Here is a 19,082-nt window from a genome sequence, read left to right as displayed (position 1 = left end):
TAGACAAATAAGTAAGACTTCCATTGCATGTTAGATGATGGAATCAATAATTATAACATACATATAAGATCACCTACAGTATATAGAAATAAGATCTGAAGTAACAGTCAATCGTGAATACTCTTGTATAAAAAACAAGCTTCTTTGAACAAGCTACAGCACTTATATTTTAGAATAACAAACTAAGATATTATGTGATTTTATGTATTTTGATTTTCAGAAGAATTATAGTCAAATCTGGCTTAAAAGACAAATTGTACTCAGTAGTCATTCAGTAAAATGTGCGGATTTGGACTGATCGAATCACACATTCTAGTCTTCTATTTTTATTAGTTCAGGTGGGTAGCTGCATCAGCATGGGTAGGCTGCAAAGGACCAAGTAATAGGTTTATTCCAGGCTGAAAAGAGAAGAGAGAAAACACAACGTTTCGGCCATGGAGCCTTCTTCGTCCTTGGAGGAGGACAGGGAGTTATCAGGGAGTATTTGGAGATCTCCGTTATCAGTTGGCAGTACAATGGCTAATTGGAAGCTTCTTTATTAGATTCAAGTCTCAGAGAAGAAGGTATTCTAAAGGTCATAACCTCTCCTGTTGGTGTTCCATTACCAGGTAGTGCTTAATGTGTGAAGGTGTGAGAATAATTTAAATAAAAGTATGTTATTCATTGCTTGTAAATTCAGTTGTATTTCGTGTTCAGTAATTGAATGCAATTAATTAAGAAACTGGGAGCACTGCAATGCATAGATCAGAAACAATGTTACAACAGAATATAAATTATATAATAGTTATAAATTTGATTTAGAATCTATGATTTAAATTTAAACATTAAATAAACACTTCTTAGCAGTACATATACGTTTCTGTTTCTGTACTGAAATTTAGATTTTGTGGACAGCATGATTTCTATGTGCGGAATTGATGCAGTATAAATTTCAGTATTTTATTTTAATGCCGATAGTCATTCTAAAGACAAATATATTTTCACTTTTGTCTGGTGTCATTTTGTTCACTTCTGGCATTTTCAACTGTACAATATGTAGAGTATTCAAACTCTGCTGCTCTTTCCAGTTATATTTTTCATTCTATAACTAGTAAAAAAATCTACTTATTTAATTATGGATTATGATATTTAATTTGGTTGACAAAAGATCTATCCTGTACATTAAATTCTGAGCTCACATCAGAGCAACAAATATTTCATAGAAACAAATGATTCAACAAGGACACTATACAAAAGGATAGTGAAACTTCAACAGTTGGTTTTTACATGTGCACAAAGTGTTCTGGTGTTATATCTGGAAGCACTGAAGATGATTTGCACAACACTGTTTTTTTATATCTTCTGTCTTTGGTTCTGTAGATATTTATAAACAATGAATGGCATGAGTCCAGCTGTAACAGGAAAATCCAGGTGTATAATCCTGCAACCGGAGAAAAGATATGTGAAGTGGAAGAAGGAGATAAGGTTAGTTATAAGCACATTAAACAAATGTGCTTCATCGTTGTGTATTAAATCTTCAGTACATTTAAAAGACGGGCAATACTTTTCTGGCTTAATAAAGAAGCATTACATTTTCATTTAAATTATATACTGTATAGATTACCATTATATATATATATATTATACATACAAAATTGTATACATTGTCTTTTAAAGAAACATGTTGTACTGTTTTCCAGGAAGAACATTATTTTGATTTTGAATATGTCATGTCAATTGATTACAGAATCAAGTGATTCTGAAACAAAGTAATAAGTGGTAGATGCTTTTTTTAATACTGTATCCTCAGATGACGAACATATAAAAAATGGTAAAGTTTATTTCAATTTTTTTCCTAGAAAATAGTAAGGGTGGAAAGGAAAACAATATATTTTTATGTTTATAAGAATAATCAGTTTATTTACTTATTCTCATCACCAGAAGCATATTGAAGGCTTACACATAAGGTAAGATAAACCTATGGCCTAAATACTCACAGACATTGGCGTTCAAAACTAATTACCCACAAGTTAACTGTAGGAGAGGTTTAATCAATCAAAGTCATATAACTGAATTACCTTAATCATACCTGCATTAACTCAAAGGTTAGGCAGGTGTTCATTCTCCCATACATTAAATGAATAATTCTGCTCCACTCAGGTTACACGGCATCAAAAATTGAATTCAATGCATTTGTAACTACTCTTATCTTGTTTCTTTTTAGTTTTTTTTTTTGATGCTGTAAAAAATAACTTTTTTTCCTTTCAGGATCTTCAGCCTGATGCCTTGCACTTTGACAGTTTGAAAGTCTACCTAAATTGTGCCATTGAGCTATTTACTTCAACACCAATACACCGATATACAGATACAGTAATATTAATATGAAACATTTAGAAACACTTATTTAAAACAGGAAAAGAACACATTGAGTTTCAGCTTCTTTTCTTAGCAATGTGTTTAAATAACAGTACACCATTGGTTTAACAGACTAATAGTGGGGAAGAGGTGTTATCATATCACTTTTTATGAAGCGCACAAACCCTTTATTTCATTTATCATAAATATACTGTATAATATTAGCAAAGGGATACGAAACACAAACATATACCTGCATGCAATTAACCTAACCCTATTTGACATGATTGATATTCTTGAATTTTAATCCTACTGTATGTAATATTTATGTTTACCCTGTTTTTTTATTTATGCATTTTACGGAGTTATGTTTTTATATATTGTTAGCATTTTAGTGAATTTTTTATGATTGTTTTTAAAGAGCTCTGAAGCATACAAAACACAAACAACACCCATCATAACCCTTTACCTATTGGCCTTCCCTATAGGGCATCTTTGTTATTCACGCTTTTTAGACTTATTTAAAGGTATTTTGTACAAAAAATGTTTAACAATGTTTAAATTTTTTATTGTTTTATTATTTTTGCACTTTACTGTGTCCATCAACGCAGTGGAAGTCCAGTATTTCTAATTTTACACATTCCCCTGTAGCAGATTTTGTCTGTTAAATACAAAGTCTGTTAAATCCGAAATCAGTTAAAGCAAAGTTTGTACTGTATGTACTGTACTGTATATATATATTTGTGTATGTAATTATACATACTTAAGGAAATATGTGTGGTTGTTTCTAAAAACAACAGGGAAAGGATAAAATTGTTAAACAAATCTATGTTTTAAAAACTGCCTTAAAATAATTTAAATGGGATACTGTCTTTAACGCATTATCGTGGAAATTTCTCATCTAATAAAACATAATATTAATGTCTTCATTTGAGTGCAGTTACTAATAATTCGGGTATACTTGAACGATGGATTGGTGCAGCTTATTTCATTTCCTGTATGTCCCACTGACTCGTTTAAACTGGTGGATCCTGCTTTGTTCCCAGGAAGACATTGACAAGGCTGTGAAAGCTGCTAAAGAGGCATTTCAGCTGGGGTCGCCATGGCGCCGAATGGATGCTTCAGAAAGAGGGCGGCTGTTGAACAAATTGGCTGATTTAGTTGAACGAGACCGTCAGATATTGGCCGTAAGAAACACTGTACTGGAGCCCATTTAAACAACTGCTCACAATAGCTTTTTAATTTTAAATTGTATCCCATTTAATTGGATAAATTCACTTCACTGTCTTGAATTTAGTAAAAACCATAACATAAATGCATTGGTGAGTTAAAAATACTTTTTGTTTGGAATTATTGAGATTCTTGTTGTTAATAGACTTTGGAGGCCATTGACTCTGGAAAAGTTTTCCTGGTTGCTTACTTTGTGGATTTGACTGCTGCAATTAAAACATTGCGCTACTACGGGGGATGGGCTGACAAAATCCATGGCCAAACTATTCCAGTAGGTGAGTACTGTCTGTGTGCACATTTAAAGAATGAGTTTTATAAAGTAAACGTTAAAGAATTCCAAAGTTAAAGACTTCAAGGTAAAGTTTCAACAGTGTATCAGAAAATTGTTTTTTCCCCATCTGAAGTTTCTGTAGTCCTGAATTAATGCTCTTTTTTGTAGATGGAGATTATTTTACTTTTACTAGACATGAACCAATCGGAGCATGTGGTCAGATCATACCAGTAAGTAATAATATTTTGTTAACGTTTTTTATTATGTTTTAATGCTCAATGACAAATGAAGTGAATTCAAAGTCATTAGAATTACCTGAATTAGTGTAGTGTATGAGTGTAGACAATATTCAGAAAACTATATACTGTATTATACAGAATGTATTCTAATATTGCCATCCATACAAAATACGTTATTTTAGCAGACAGCCATTGCCTAGTAGGCTTCAGGTTCAGGTTAAGGCTCTGAACTCAACAGCCGTTCAAGATGAGTTTAATCTCGTTCATTCTCCTATATACTGTATACTGTACATATCTCTCCAAAATTTCACTTTGCTCATCTCTCCTGTACCCTTCCCACCACCCCATCTATGCCCTTGTAGCAGCTCCCTAGCTCATTCTTCACAATAGTAAGTTGAGGTTCCATCACCCTTATTCTTTCAGTCAGGGTGCTGTTCTCATTACTGATTTCTGATTTTCAGAACTCACGACTGAGTTTGGGGAAAATGTAGTCATACTGGCCAGACTGTAAATGTTGTTGAATTACAAGTATTTCAGACTGGTCATAAATAAAAATTTAATATTTTCAGTCCGTTTATGAAAATGGCTTACATTGTTAGTAACAATGACTAAAAATGGCTCTTTAAAGTGGAGAACTCCTTTTTAAGGAAGTGTAACATCTTTAAAATAGACAGAATCTATATATTTTTGTCCTGTAAATTTTTAATTGAAAGTGTCTTGACATACAAGTCTAACTTTTGGTTTGATAACATCAGTACTGAAAGTTGTAATAAGTTGGGTGAAATAGTGAACATAAGTAACAAAAACATTGGGGTAAATCAGATCAACATAAATTCACTCTATAAGCAAAGGTGTCTAAAGAGAGCCATCAGAATTATGGAGAGCATGGTACCTCCACCATCTCCAACTCTCCCATTTGGGAGGCTTAAGGTTTAAGAGTAATAGGTCTAGGAATTCATTAATGCTCTCTGCTTTTCTCACTTTTGAATAGTGTAAAATCATTTAGTCTTTTATATTATTATGGTTTTCATAGGATATGTTACTGATATATTGTCTGTCCTGACCTATTTGTTCGTGATGACCATTATGTTGTGTTGTTGTGCTGGACTCAAATTCCCCCCAGGTGATGATAATAATGAAGTCTGAGGTCTCTTTGAAGTAGGGTGTTCTTTTTTTGCAGTGGAACTTCCCTCTGTTGATGTTTGCATGGAAGATCGCTCCTGCTCTGTGTTGCGGTAATACAATTATCATGAAGCCAGCAGAACAAACTCCACTCTCTGCTCTGCACATGGCAGCATTAATTAAAGAGGTGAAGAGTGTGTTTTTCTTTTCTAATGAAATAAACTAAAACAGTGTGCTTCCCAATATTTGTTTCTGTTGTGTTGCTAAATCCGTAGCTCTAAAACCTATTTTTATATTGTACAATTTGAACAAATGTTAAAACCTTTTTTGGTTAAAATGTGTTTGAATGCAGGCTGGTTTTCCTCAAGGTGTAGTAAATATTGTGCCTGGGTATGGGCCTACAGCAGGAGCTGCAATAGCCAACCACATGGAAATAGACAAGGTGGCATTTACTGGTTCAACTGAGGTACATCATTCACCTTTCTTTCCCTTTTTTTAACTTTCGCAAAAGGTTCTATAGTTTGCTGCTCAGTGTGGTTACATAAAATCAACATTCACGTTTGGCAATACACACAAACCATGTGAATCCACACACAAAAAAACTAGTTGTTAGTTGTTGCCTTCTTGTGTGTGATATCGCTTAAATTTGTATTTTCAGTCTTGTGCAGGCATGCAGTTCATTTCTATTTTATGTCCATATGGAAATATTTCTTCACCAGTGAAAAATGTCAATTTGTATATTGGGCACCACCAAGACTTATCCCAAAATGTGTAATTAATAGTGGAGCTCAGTTTTGGGGAAAAAAAAACACTTTGAAACATGACTTTGTAATTCAAAGTTTAAATGTGAGATTCATGATGAAAATATTTATTATTTAGATGTAAATTCTGTTGAGAAAATACTCCTTATATTTATGTTGCAGGTTGGCAAGACCATTAAAACAGCTGCGGGGAACAGTAACTTAAAACGAGTGACACTGGAACTGGGAGGCAAAAATCCTAACATTGTGTTTGCAGATGCTGACTGTAAGTTGTTGGTGTGCTTGTTATTAATTTTGCTTATTGTTAATATCTAGATTTGTTTCTACCAGAACTTTTAAATGTCTGTAAAATACACGCCCTGTACAAAAACACATTCAATTTGGCTTAATTGTGAAAGCAAGGGTGAGTTGAGTCAGAGTTTAAAAATTACACCAATAGGTCAGATGATTTAGGGTCATATACAGTATGAGTTTTTTTTAATCTGTGGGATTTTCAAAAATCTTCTTCTTTAAAACCAGTAAAATTATTTATCTGGCACAATGTTACTTTACACTGATCTTGATCAGGCTCATGTGTTTACTATGTAAGACCTTTGAACTTGAAGAATGTTCTTATCTTGTTAGAGCTCCTTACAGAGTTTACATAGGGTCATGGTTATTATAGAATGCCATAGTACACCAAATGTCTTTCACATGTCATTTGATGTCTTATATTAGTTGAAAACATATTGGTTTCACCCTCAATAATTGCTATATTTACTATGATTAATAGTACTAAGTTAATATTGTCACTTAGAGAGTGTATCTTATGCACACCATGTAACACATGATCTTGTGTGGAAAGACACTAGATGCTTGCTTTTCAGGCTGCTGAAGTGTGGGATCAAACTAAGAAAGAAAGGTTTTGTTAGAGTCGTTTTAAGACGTGTTTTGTTTTCTGTTAATGCAGTGGACCACGCGGTTGAACAAGCACACCATGGTCTGTTTTTCAATCAGGGCCAGTGCTGCCTAGCTGGATCCAGAGTATTTGTAGAGGAGTCGATTTATGAAGAATTTGTACGTAAGAGTGTGGAGAGAGCCAAAAAACGTGTTCTGGGAAACCCTTTAGTCCCTGGAGTAGATCAGGGGCCACAGGTAGTACCTTTCAGCTTTTCTAACCTTCATCGCTCCCAAATGTCTGACATTCCTAGTATTTGTTTTTGAAGTCGTTCATCTGCATTGACAGCAAAAGGCTGTGCGTATTCTGTGTGAGTTAAGATAGAACATTTCTTATTTTAAATGTGAAAAAATGATATAAAACATTTGTCATATTTTTTTAATTTATAACTGTGCTAGGGGTGTATCTCTCCTTTACTTTCCATCATTCCAAATATTCATTGCATACTCCGTTCTGCGGGCAGTCTGTGTTCAAAAATAACTTTTTGTTTCTTAAGCATTAATAACACATTGTGATATCAAAACCATTCTAACATTAGAAAAAATGGGTACTTCTAAATTCGAAAACCAGACAACTTTTCTCTGTTTGCTACATAGCTATCATGCCCAGTAATGGAGTACAAAAAAGGCTCAAATTGATTATTATTAGTCCCATACATCCCATGCCTACATCCTCCCCTTGACACCATATATAAAGAGGCATCTTTTTAGTTGCACTGAAGCCAGCCAACCAGATCTGATCTTGATCCTGTGAAAAACCAAAATGGAAATCATCCTTTAGCAAGGCCACCAGGAATGAGTAAAAAATATTTTTTTCTGGAAAAGTAGACATAGAAAAAGAACTCAGGCTCTATATCTGGTAGGAGAATATAGGCCAAAGGGAGTATCATAAATCTACATCTATATCAGCTTCAATAAATAATGTCATGAATTGAAGAATGCATAAAATATACATAGACATTGCCAAACAAAGTGCAGGAGCAGAATAACAAAGACAGTAATGTAGTTCATAGCCTTGCTTGCTAACAACCATGAACCTTTCATTACCAACCCAATCAACATTGGAAGCAGAAAGCCTCAACCCTAAGGGAAAAGGAGGGAATTCCAACTGGGAATCCCTCCTCTTGTCACAACAATGTCAGAACTATAACATTTATTCCAGTACAACACAACGTACATATAGCAATGTCCCCACCCTGCTCATAATTGTTGCAAAAAAGATAGCAGGGTTACATTTATTCACATGAACTGCTATTTGCCAACAAAGAAAGAGAAATGAAAAATACCAGACTTCCAAACCACTAGAAAAACCTTCTTTATTTCGGGAATATTATGAAGAAAATGAGTAGTGAAACAGTACCAGAAAATAAATGTAAAGAGGTTAGTGTCAGTTTGGATGAAGAAATAAATGTAGAAAAAAGGTCAATGATATTGCTATTTTCAGTGAACACTGCTGTAATGTAAAAATACTTCATCTGACACCACCCTAAGCACCCAAAAGTCCCATCATAATAAGCAAATATAACACAAAAAGAAACCTGAGTTTGATATTACCCACATGCGCAATTCTAACAAATTATACAGAAAATATTAGTCTCCTAGAAAAAAGATGTTATTCCATCATGTCTGATGAGATGAGTCCGACAGATCTAATGAACTCCTCTGTTTAATTTGACCAAAATTAAGTAGACTATATCCTCCAGCATGGAGGTCTTTTGCCATCTTTTGATACCAGCCACCTTTTTACTCACAAAACAACAATTATTGTATCTCATCTGGGCGGTTGCTAGACAATACAATGGAGTTTAAAGCCATCATCTATCCAAACAGAGCCAAATTCTCTGATTTCAGAAGCAATTATCTGTAGTGGAAAAAATAATCACAGGGCTTGTTGTGACTTCCAGAACAGCAGTTTCCATAAATTCTGTGTGCTCTCTCCATGCCCAGATCCACTGTGCTAAAGCTGTAAATCATAAATGGATTATTTTTCTTCCAAGAATCTAACCAGAACACTTTACTAGGTTTTCTTTGGAAGACTTGATGTTATTACAGTGGAAGTGGTCTTCTAGCTGCTGCAAACTCTCTGGGTTCTATTCCTATTGTTCACCTGGTTCCAGCTCCAGAGTTGCTGAACAGAAGTTGTCTGGGAGTTTAAAGTCACACCTACCTTGGCCATCCATGAACTCACTGCCACCATTTCAGTTTTAGTTGACAGCATAAACGGATTGCCCATTTTAACTAGTTCATGTGGCACAACTTGTTTAGGTTTCTTCTTATCTGCAGAGGATGTAGGTGAAGATTCTATTTTATGAGTTCCCTTCATCTCATATACATTATGAAAAACAAGACAGGAGGACAAATAACAGAATGTGATTGCACACATCCATGGGTAACATGTAGAGTTATCCGCAGTTATTTCCATTGGCAGATTAAATACAGACACATACTGTATACACAAACGATTTCAAAGTTGTTCATACAATGTAACTGGTTTTAGCATGATAAAATGGAAGTATACATTCATTTGTTCCCTAAATAATTTTAAAATTAAAAACTATAAAACTATCAGTATTAAATATGACAAAAAATTCAGAATAATTGTAATAATAATTGTATATATTATATCAGTTTATAGTATGTAGTATATGTATATGGTATATTAGTTTTCTGTCATTTACACATAATACTTTTCTAGTGTCCAGATATTCTTGTTTTTTGCAAAGAATAATTTTAGCTGACTGAATATAGTGGACAGATGGATATAAAAATCACAAGGCCAATTTTAGAAGGAGGAAGTGGTAAAAAAAAACAAGGCTGAATTTTGTTGTTTTTAGATTGACAAAAAGCAGTTTGAAAAAATCCTGGATCTGATTGAAAGTGGGAAGAAGGAGGGAGCCAATTTAGAATGTGGTGGATCGTTCTGGGGAGAGAAAGGCTTTTTCATTCAGCCAACTGTTTTTTCTGATGTAACTGATGACATGCGCATTGCCAAAGAAGAGGTAAATAAATACACTTCACTATGCATTAACACAAATACAATCTTACAATCAGTTTATTTATATGTAACCAGTTAATGATGTAACTTAATCGATCATTTTAAAAGGAATTGGATTGAAAGTATTGGTCACCGTAGGATTGGATTATGACCTGTATAGCTCCATGTGGGTGGAGTTTTGTATGTCTTTTGTTATCTGCTGCGTGATTCTTCTATTATTATTAGGTTTCATTAGCATTATGTTGGCAAACTTTGCAATGATTGCAAGTTTAGACTGGGTCCAAGTCCTTGTTCTGATTGTATTCTTCCAATTACGTTTTAGATTTTCGGACCAGTCCAACAAATTATGAAGTTTAAAACCATGGATGAAGTTATCAAGAGAGCTAACAACACCCATTATGGTCTGGTAGCTGGTGTCTTTACCCGGGACATGAACAAAGCACTCTATATTGCATCAGCCCTGCAAGCCGGGACTGTTTGGTAGGAAAGTAATTTTATCATACTGTGGCAGTGTTTTATTGTGCTTTACGTTTTTAAAATAGTGTGCACAAAGTCATGGATTAAAAAAAATTAATAGAAAAATGCAAGTTTTGAGTACTACATTCAAAACATCAGTAGTCATGTTATCGGCCTCAAGTAGAGGTTCTTCATGATCAACACAGTTCGGGATGCCATGGTTAAAATTGGCAGAACTGATCTCTCTATCTGTCAAGGTTAATAATACTAAACCAGCACTATCGAGTATTACAATGTGCCCCTTGCTTCCCATGTGCTGAAAAAGCTTGCATCTCTTTATCTCAAGCTGCAATAACAGCTGGACCCGGTTCCTTCAAGAAAGGTTTGGATGTATAGAACATGTATTCAGCTTTTCTAACCACCCTAACAGCACCTGTAGACCTGTTTGTCTAAAAATAGCCTTCAGGCATAATTTGTGAAGAACTTAATGTAAGGGTTATTTGTTTTCCCAAAAACGAAAATACAAAAATACAGTATATTCAAACACATACAATTTTGAAGGCCCCATTCAAATAAAGTGCTAATATTATTGTATTCAGTTAAAACAGTCATTTATTAGACAAAATAGTGATAGCAGCATTCTTCCCCATTCATGTTCTTGGAGCACTTGGAGAAATATTTTCCTCTTTCCGATTTCATGAAAAGAAAAATTATAACAAACTGAAAATCCTGATTGCTCAACACTTGTTATACAATGTGTTTTTCTTTAGAAGTTTTTTCCTTTTGTTTTTAATTTTCCTGAAATTTGGCACAAGAACAGCTGTTTAAGACCTGAAGCTATAAGATGGTCAACATCTGCCTGTGCTGCCATAATATTCAAACTCAATAAAGAAAACAAACTGAAAGAACCCCAAGTGAGGCACCGTGGATTATTGATTTTTAATGTGTTACCAGGGCAAGAGAAAACTTGCTTCAGTGTGCCCACGATCCCACAGGGATCTTTACAACATAAGCAGCTCCTGTTTCTGAATGCCATGTTTAATACACATCGCAGCCCCGAGACTGTTCTCTTGCCACTTCATAATTGCATATCTCTCAAGTACTCGACAACAAACATGCTGTCACATTCGAACAGCTTGATTCCTGCGTGGCAATTAACCAGTTGGTCCCCAGCATCTGAAGTAATGTTTTCTTATTTCCATCACTGTGATAAATCAACTCAGGGCTATTTAGAAAATCTAGTCCGATTGATCTTTAGCAAGTGAACACCATAGAACAGTCTACACTTTATGATGGCTCCAAAGACATCGGTTTTTACACTTAAACTGGTTGAATGAATGAATCCTGTGAGCAATTATGTACATGACAAGAAAGGTGCCGATGTTAAACTATTAGCTGCCATGAAAAAAGCTATGTTAAAGCTATATTTATGTTTGTTTTGTTATTTTTACTTTCTTTATTGATTGAAGAATTTATATATATATAGTGACATACAATGGCTCTATTTAATGACACACCGTATGGTAAGTGTGCACTAGTGGTATCTTAATATGCAGTGAAATTCAGGCCTGACAGGTACATCAGTCAATAGGCTATTATATTATGTAGTGTAAAATAATTAAAATATATCACAATTCCTTTGAGAAATTGAGCAAAAAGTGTTGGGCAGTGTGTACTGTAGAAATAGTAAAAAAAATCGACCGTGATTGCAAAAACAATGCAAGAAAACACAAAAAGGTACGGAATATGGTATACATATATATGATTATGAAAGACTGAAAAAGGAAATACAATTTTGTGAGAGGTGCAACATCACAGTGGCAAAAGAAATAGCAGAAAAAAGATCTCTGTATGTTTAAAGTATGCAAGATACATATAGCCTGTATATGTAGTAAAGATACAGTCAGCTATGCACTGCTTTACAATTATTTACATTATGATTGTATTCTACATTCACAGGGTTAACTGCTACAACGCAATGAGTTCTCAGAGTCCTTTTGGAGGTTTTAAAATGTCTGGGAATGGAAGAGAAATGTGAGTACCATTATTAATGTCGAAAGGTATTCTTATTCTACATCTTTCTTTTCATCCATTGATTGAAAATATATTATTCAGCGTTCCTAGACATTTCACATATTTGTGAATCTGGACATATCCCTGTTTTGCCAATTGACTTTGTAGTTTGCCTGGGCTGGGTTAATTTTCTGATCATGATGCCTAATAATTTGAGAATTTGTACATTCTTACTGGGACATCTAACAGTAAACTGACCACCTGGGCAATCACCAATCTTTTAAAAGAGACAATATTGATGTTTTTGGAAGTTCTGTCTCACAATTCACAAGACGTAGACATTAATTCTGTTGATGCACTTGGGCCATCTACAGTAGCTATCCGTTCTATGGAATGTTTATTTTTAGTAATAATTCCTTGGATTTTTAGATTCGATCCCAATCTAAAAGGGGATCCCTTTTAGGATCCCAAAGCATTATCTTGGGAGTATGGGAGAGGACCTATTCATCCACACTGATGTATGATTTCATTCAATTAAACTTCACTTTTCATGTGAATAGTGCACTTCAGGAATGAAGAATACGTGTCCTCTCAGGCACAACACATTTATTTAGGTTTCTGTAGATCCGTAAATTTACAAAGAGTGATAAGTCAAGCTGCTGAACTCCACCACAGTGCGACATTTGCCGTTATACTCACTTTAAACTGACGTTCACCCGCTTGGGTGAAAAGCAGCCTTACTCATGCCACTTACTTGCAGTTAACTAAAACAGTGTTCGGTTAACACATACACAAAAAAGAGAAATATTCATGGATAGCGAACACAACAATTAAAAAAACTGATTTTAGCAGTATGCATTACATGAATATACTGAATGCAAAAGAAACTCAGCCCACACCTACCTCTCTCATCAAAAGACTCAAAAGTGAAATCACAAAAATGTCGTAAAATATAATGTGATACAGACTTCAAGGTTCCATTCCAGAGTATTTCATTTCTCTACTGCCCTTTCACCCACCATGAGACTGGGTGGAAACATCCACCTCCATATAATGTTTAGAAAGACCAAGATCAAATGGTATGGGAAAAGGAACAGCTCTCTACCTGTAGTGTGGTCAGCCAGCAAAATCATCTTAGTTGTTCTTAGTCATCAAAATTTGAGTCATCATTTAACAACAGCACCAGATTCTAGCAAGAAATATTTCTGTCTAGAATACACACACGGAAGACCTGTGCAAAAAACACATCTGGACACTCCTAAAACATGTGTATGAAGGTGTCTTTAGAGTCCTACAGACAGAGTAACAAGTAATAGGTGTATTCCATGCTGAAAAGAGAAGAAAGAAAACACAACGTTTCAGCCGTGGAGCCTTCAAAGCCTTTTTCTTCTCTTTTCAGCATGGAATAAACCTATTACTTGTTCCTTTGCAGCCTAGAGTATACTAGTAGGGACAAGTTTTAAGAATTTTGAGGATTTCGATTGTTTGGAAGCTCAATCAATACTGCAATCAAGACTGGCTGAGGAAATTTGTTCAAATGTAATATTCAAATCCCTATTCCAAATAGATTTCAATTAGAGACAGCTAATAAAGGCTTATATAAAGCCTCTAAAACTTTGGGATGGAAACCTGTCCTATTGTTTTACCAAACAGATTATGTACAGTATTAGGTTTTTAGACAACCTAAAACCCCAGGGAATGGTACTGTTAGACTGCTCACGTATAGAAAGAAGACATAGCTAACTCCTATTAAGTTCACAAGGCCAGGAAGAAATAGAGAGCATTCTAATTGAAAATATCTGCAAAAATGTTTGCCACAGATTCTTGGATTTCTTGAGTCTTTATACTGCAATTAAGCATGTAGAGACAAGACCAAAAACTTGGTCTGAAGGGAACACTAGTATGTATTCAATCTTGAAGGCTATATGGAGGGGCTAGACTTTCTTCAAATGGACACCAAGATACAGAAGTCAGGATTATACCCAACTGTCTGTAATTGCAAGACAAAGGAAGGGAAACCAGTTCCCTGCAGACTTGTCATACTCCAGAGTTTGACGTTAGTACACGGTCTCTACCCTTCTGTTGGAACTAAATATGATTCTAAAGTATTTTAAAAGTTTAAGCAGCAACAGAAATTAAAGGTAGCCTAGCTTTATCCATTTAAAATGTTAGCTACATTAATGCAAATTTGTACAATGGATCCCCTGCCACTCTGCATTGGATAAAGGGGTTAGAACATGATAGATAATGCTGATTTTACGTCCCATTAGTGCATTGAAATTATAATATAGTTACACTTAGTTTTACAACATTATGCTATTAATGCATATCAGTGTACCAGAGTTCAATAACTTAAGTCTCCATGGTTGTAGTTTTGGCCCAGAGTTGTTAGGGATATAATATATTATTGTCCATTCTGAAAATCAGCTGCACTACAGTGGGAATGTTGTTAACAGATGAAGGATTGATAGGGAAAATCTATTAAGAGATGATGCTGTTAACAGAAGCAACAGTAACAGGAAAAATGTCTACATCTAAGAGTACTTTATCAACATATACTAATGTGCAATATTGATTATTTTTAATAGAAACACAGGAATAGATGTGGAGTGGAGAGGAAATGTTTAGCTAGTGCCCTCAGAAATAACAAACTAAGGCAAACACCTGTTTTCTGTTAGCTCTTTTGGTGTAGGATTAGTGTGTAGAGCTTTAATCATATCAAGGAAACCTGATCTCAAACTCATACAATCTAACACTGACCATGAATATCCCCACTCAAGCTGATGAAAAACTTTCTCCTGTGAAAGAGTACTTCAAGGGGTAGCAGTGTGTATAATGTGAAAGAGGCAGCAAACATTATCAGATGCAAGACAGCTTTTAATAAAGCCTGCCTTGTTATGGTGTACTACTTTGATTATATACAATAGGTCTCCAGATGGTTTGACAACACTTAAGTTCACAGAAGTTCACTTTCTGAAGTCTATCTGTAATTTCCATTTCAGTCTCCTGAGCAGTCACTAAAAATGTATATCCTTTTAAAATAATTTTATCAAAATGGAGAGAAAATGAGATGTGAAAGCTTGTTGCATAAGTTTCAATACATATTGTAATGCTTCCCTAGTAAGCTATGGAGCATATTAAGCAACACTGACTTGTTTCCACAAACATGTTTTCCACATCCACAATGGTATACAAAAGACATATAAACTATATATATGATAATATGCCATACCATCACTTCTTTCCTACAGCAGATACTGTATATGGAGCATATCTCTTCTATATTCCCAAATTTCACATAATAAAATGTGATGTACAATTTCATCTGGGAAATAATAGTTATTTAAAAATGTATTAAAATACCATCAAATAAATAAATAAAATAAAATTATTTTTATAATGCAACAATTAAATTACCTAAAACAATTTAAAAATGGTGCTCAGAAATACTGAAAATATTCGGCTGAACTCTTATTTCACTCTTCAATGAAATTCAAGGGGCTCTATTAGGAATCCTTTACAGAGGATCACCACATGCGTATTATGATAGTTATTTTGGATTAGCTAATGTAGGTAAGGGATTAATAAGAATTACATAAGCAATATCCGAAAAATAAAAAATCTTCATAGTCACAAAGACACTTTACAGTCCATGTACCCAAGGACTAGCCCCTTAGAGCCCTATGTAAGGGAGAAGGCTGTTCAAGAAAAGAGAGTCTATCTAAACACATTGGAAGAATAAATCTGGAAGATCTGGTCAATCAAGGATTCACTATAACCAACAATGTATTCAATTATAACCCACAGCCCCAATCAGAGATGAGCTTGGAAAGATAACTTTTATTGGGACAACAACAAACTAGCAGGAGGTGCTGGAATTCCCACTGACGTTTTTACGTACAGTGGAGAGGAACTATACCTCCACACCTTCATCTTACAGATCTGGATGGTAATCCTGATGGATTTTAATGCTCTTATTTTGAAGAAAGCAAACAATCCTACTGTGGGAATTCTAGAGGCGTCTCTGCTGTTAATCACAGGCAAAATCTTGCAAAAGTTCTCCTGAATTTTCCTCTCATTCTCCTTGCTGTAGAGTTTCTCCCAGAATCCCAGTGTGACATGATTTTTACAGTTTGGCAATTACAAGAAAAATGTTGAGAGCAACATCAACCCCTTTACATAGCAATCATTCTCAGACCTCACTAAGACATTTGACTCTAAATCATGAGTCACAAATATTACATTGTGTTGTGCATTTGTTTTAGAACACATGTTAGTTATACTGGATATACTGTATGTTTGTGACATACTTCAAACTTGGTTAGAGAGGTTCCAGGGATCTCTACACAAACAAACTCACAATGGCAGGACATTTCATAATTCAGGAGTCTTTATTTCGGAATTTCACAGACAGACCCTTCACAGGCTTTCCAGTCTGCTTCTTCTACAAAACCCTAACCACTGCCAGCACCATGCAATGCCACACTAATTAAATTGCATCTAAAAATGTAAGATTTTTTACCCATCACCAACAATCTAATAAATAAGTGACAACCAATGTTTGGCAGCCTCTAGTGGCAGGTTAGTTGATTTTACCATCTCTTCTTAGGCCAGCCAGCCACAGTTAAACACTTTGAGTCCCATTATAATACAGATTACTTTTTTCTCCACTGTGCTTGAGGGTCTATGACTTAATTTTGCTTTCATGCACATGCACTTCCCAACCCAAAGATATAATGCCCATCCCACCATTACTTCATACCAGGAGTTTTTAAAGGTACTTTTTAACCACTACGTATATCAAGAGAAGGTACACCAATATATGATTTCAAATTTCAGTTTTTTCAGAGCAAAAAGTCTGTACTTGTATTATTTAAAACCATTAACATATTGTGTTTTTCGTTTCCTTCTATAGGGGAGAATATGGTCTTCAAGAGTACACTGAGATAAAGACTATTACAATCAAAATTCCACAGAAGAATTCCTAAGTAAGGTCACAGTGTAAGAAGACAAAGCATGCCAACATACAGTATTGCACCAATGGCTTCATTGTAGTAGCTTCAACAGTGAATGTGATTCATTATTATTATTTGCAATGCTTTGACTATACAAAGCCTACAGAAAAGAACCAGATGTATTTGGCTTTTGACAGTACAGTTCAAGCGTATCAGTCCAAACTAGGATCAAACAATTATGGCAACCCAATTTATCATCGAGATATATACAGAAATGCATTTCAAAATATAATTTAAATGATGTTGTTTTACATAGATTTCGGAAATCTTTTAAGAACATTTAAGATATCTAGAACTGATATTGATAGATCTCAGAATTAAACCCTTTTACTCCAAATAAATAATATAGACACATCTCTCTCTCTGTCTCAATGCTCAGATGGCTTCCTTTTAAATTATTCATGTTATTTTAATTCATAACAATCTATTTTTAAAATGACTTCCTGCTCATTTGAGATACTGCTAAATTATTCTGAGACAGCTTGAAAAAACTTCCAGTTCACAGGCAAAATAGAGGTAGAAAGATATTTTGAGATAAATCACAGTATTTAATTATTTGTTGGTTAATTTCGTTCATTTTGATTGTGTACTTCCACTTTGTGCAAAAAAGCAATCCTTATTATAAACACATAAAATATGTAAAGAACAGAGCCAATGAAATCACTTGCCAACTGCAAATATCATCATGGTTTCCAGGTTCCCAAATTTGTAAGCATTGGGATTCTCTTTCATTCTCTTGAAACACACAAGACTCTCTCCTAGAGGTCTGTACTATCTTTTTTCTTAAGGAATCTATAAAAAATCATTTTATGAATCTCGGCACACATCTAGGGGTTCTACAATACTTGTGGGCATCATGCCATTTGTTTATAATTTTTTCATTTGCCCATGATCAATGTTTGATTCTGATTTTTGTGTCCAACCAGTTACAACATGTCCTGGCAGACCATGTGCTTGTGACTCAAGTGTAGCTTGATATTTGAAATGTCTAAATTAATTCAGATATCTCTAAATGATTTTAAGATACCTCTAAATAATAATTTGGCTTGCCATAAATGAAATTAAATTCCAAAAGGGGAAGTAGTTGTGAATTACTTGATCCACTGGCAAAAGGTAAAGAACTAGAGTGAATGACAACCTAAAGACAATAAAAACGTGCAACAATATGTGTGCCATTAGTTGCCCACTCTGAATATAGTATAGAACTGTCTAGCCCTTGAGAAACAGAGGCTGCAACATCACTATGAACAATGGGAATGTGTTAACTGCATGTTTATTTGGAGACTCTGGATACTAGGGTCACTAGGATGCAACAATACCACCATACAAAGTTTTGTTTGCATTCTTGTTGTTTGTTCTCCCTTTGTGTTATCCCAGTGTGTCCTGTGTTTCCCTGAAAATCTGCCCGTCCCTGTGTCTGTGGCTGATGAGTCTTTTTATGTGTTGCAAGACAGCTATGGCCAACCTTTTCCTTTGTTCTTTGAGTGAGACACTGATTAAGTGTATGTTGTGGGCTTAGGCAGTGGGTGCACCTAATGAAGAATATTTCGGTTCTTTCTTGGAGTCTATTGTTCCTAGAATACTGTTGGTTCTCTGCTGTACTGTAATATAATTGCATTATCTCAATGTTTACTGTGTGCAAATAAACTAAATCTTTCACCTGCATTTATCTGTCAAATAATTAATTCATTCTCAAGCAAGTATTTAAAT

The 19,082-nt window shown here is 34.7% G+C and overlaps 1 protein-coding gene across 1 annotated transcript in view; it reads left to right on the top strand.

Annotated features, from left to right (window-relative positions):
* Positions 1–19,037, top strand: part of LOC148673529 (aldehyde dehydrogenase 1A1-like) — a 32,517-nt gene extending 13,480 nt beyond the window's left edge. The window contains exons 3-14 of the mRNA XM_088630112.1: positions 1,360–1,464; positions 3,381–3,521; positions 3,710–3,839; positions 4,004–4,065; positions 5,255–5,383; positions 5,549–5,662; positions 6,120–6,222; positions 6,907–7,091; positions 9,728–9,892; positions 10,211–10,368; positions 12,304–12,378; positions 17,273–19,037. Of these exons, the coding sequence (XP_088486238.1) occupies positions 1,360–1,464; positions 3,381–3,521; positions 3,710–3,839; positions 4,004–4,065; positions 5,255–5,383; positions 5,549–5,662; positions 6,120–6,222; positions 6,907–7,091; positions 9,728–9,892; positions 10,211–10,368; positions 12,304–12,378; positions 17,273–17,345 (1,440 nt within the window). The 3' untranslated portion in view covers positions 17,346–19,037. The remainder of the gene's footprint in view (positions 1–1,359; positions 1,465–3,380; positions 3,522–3,709; positions 3,840–4,003; positions 4,066–5,254; positions 5,384–5,548; positions 5,663–6,119; positions 6,223–6,906; positions 7,092–9,727; positions 9,893–10,210; positions 10,369–12,303; positions 12,379–17,272) is intronic.
* Positions 19,038–19,082: the final 45 nt, after the last annotated feature.

The sequence above is a fragment of the Lepisosteus platostomus genome, chromosome 4, assembly GCF_059453375.1.
Source record: "Lepisosteus platostomus isolate fLepPlt1 chromosome 4, fLepPlt1.hap1, whole genome shotgun sequence".
NCBI classification, from domain to species: Eukaryota; Metazoa; Chordata; class Actinopteri; order Semionotiformes; family Lepisosteidae; genus Lepisosteus; species Lepisosteus platostomus.
Note: the sequence above shows the minus strand (reverse complement) of the source record. Positions and strands in the feature narration are given on the sequence as shown.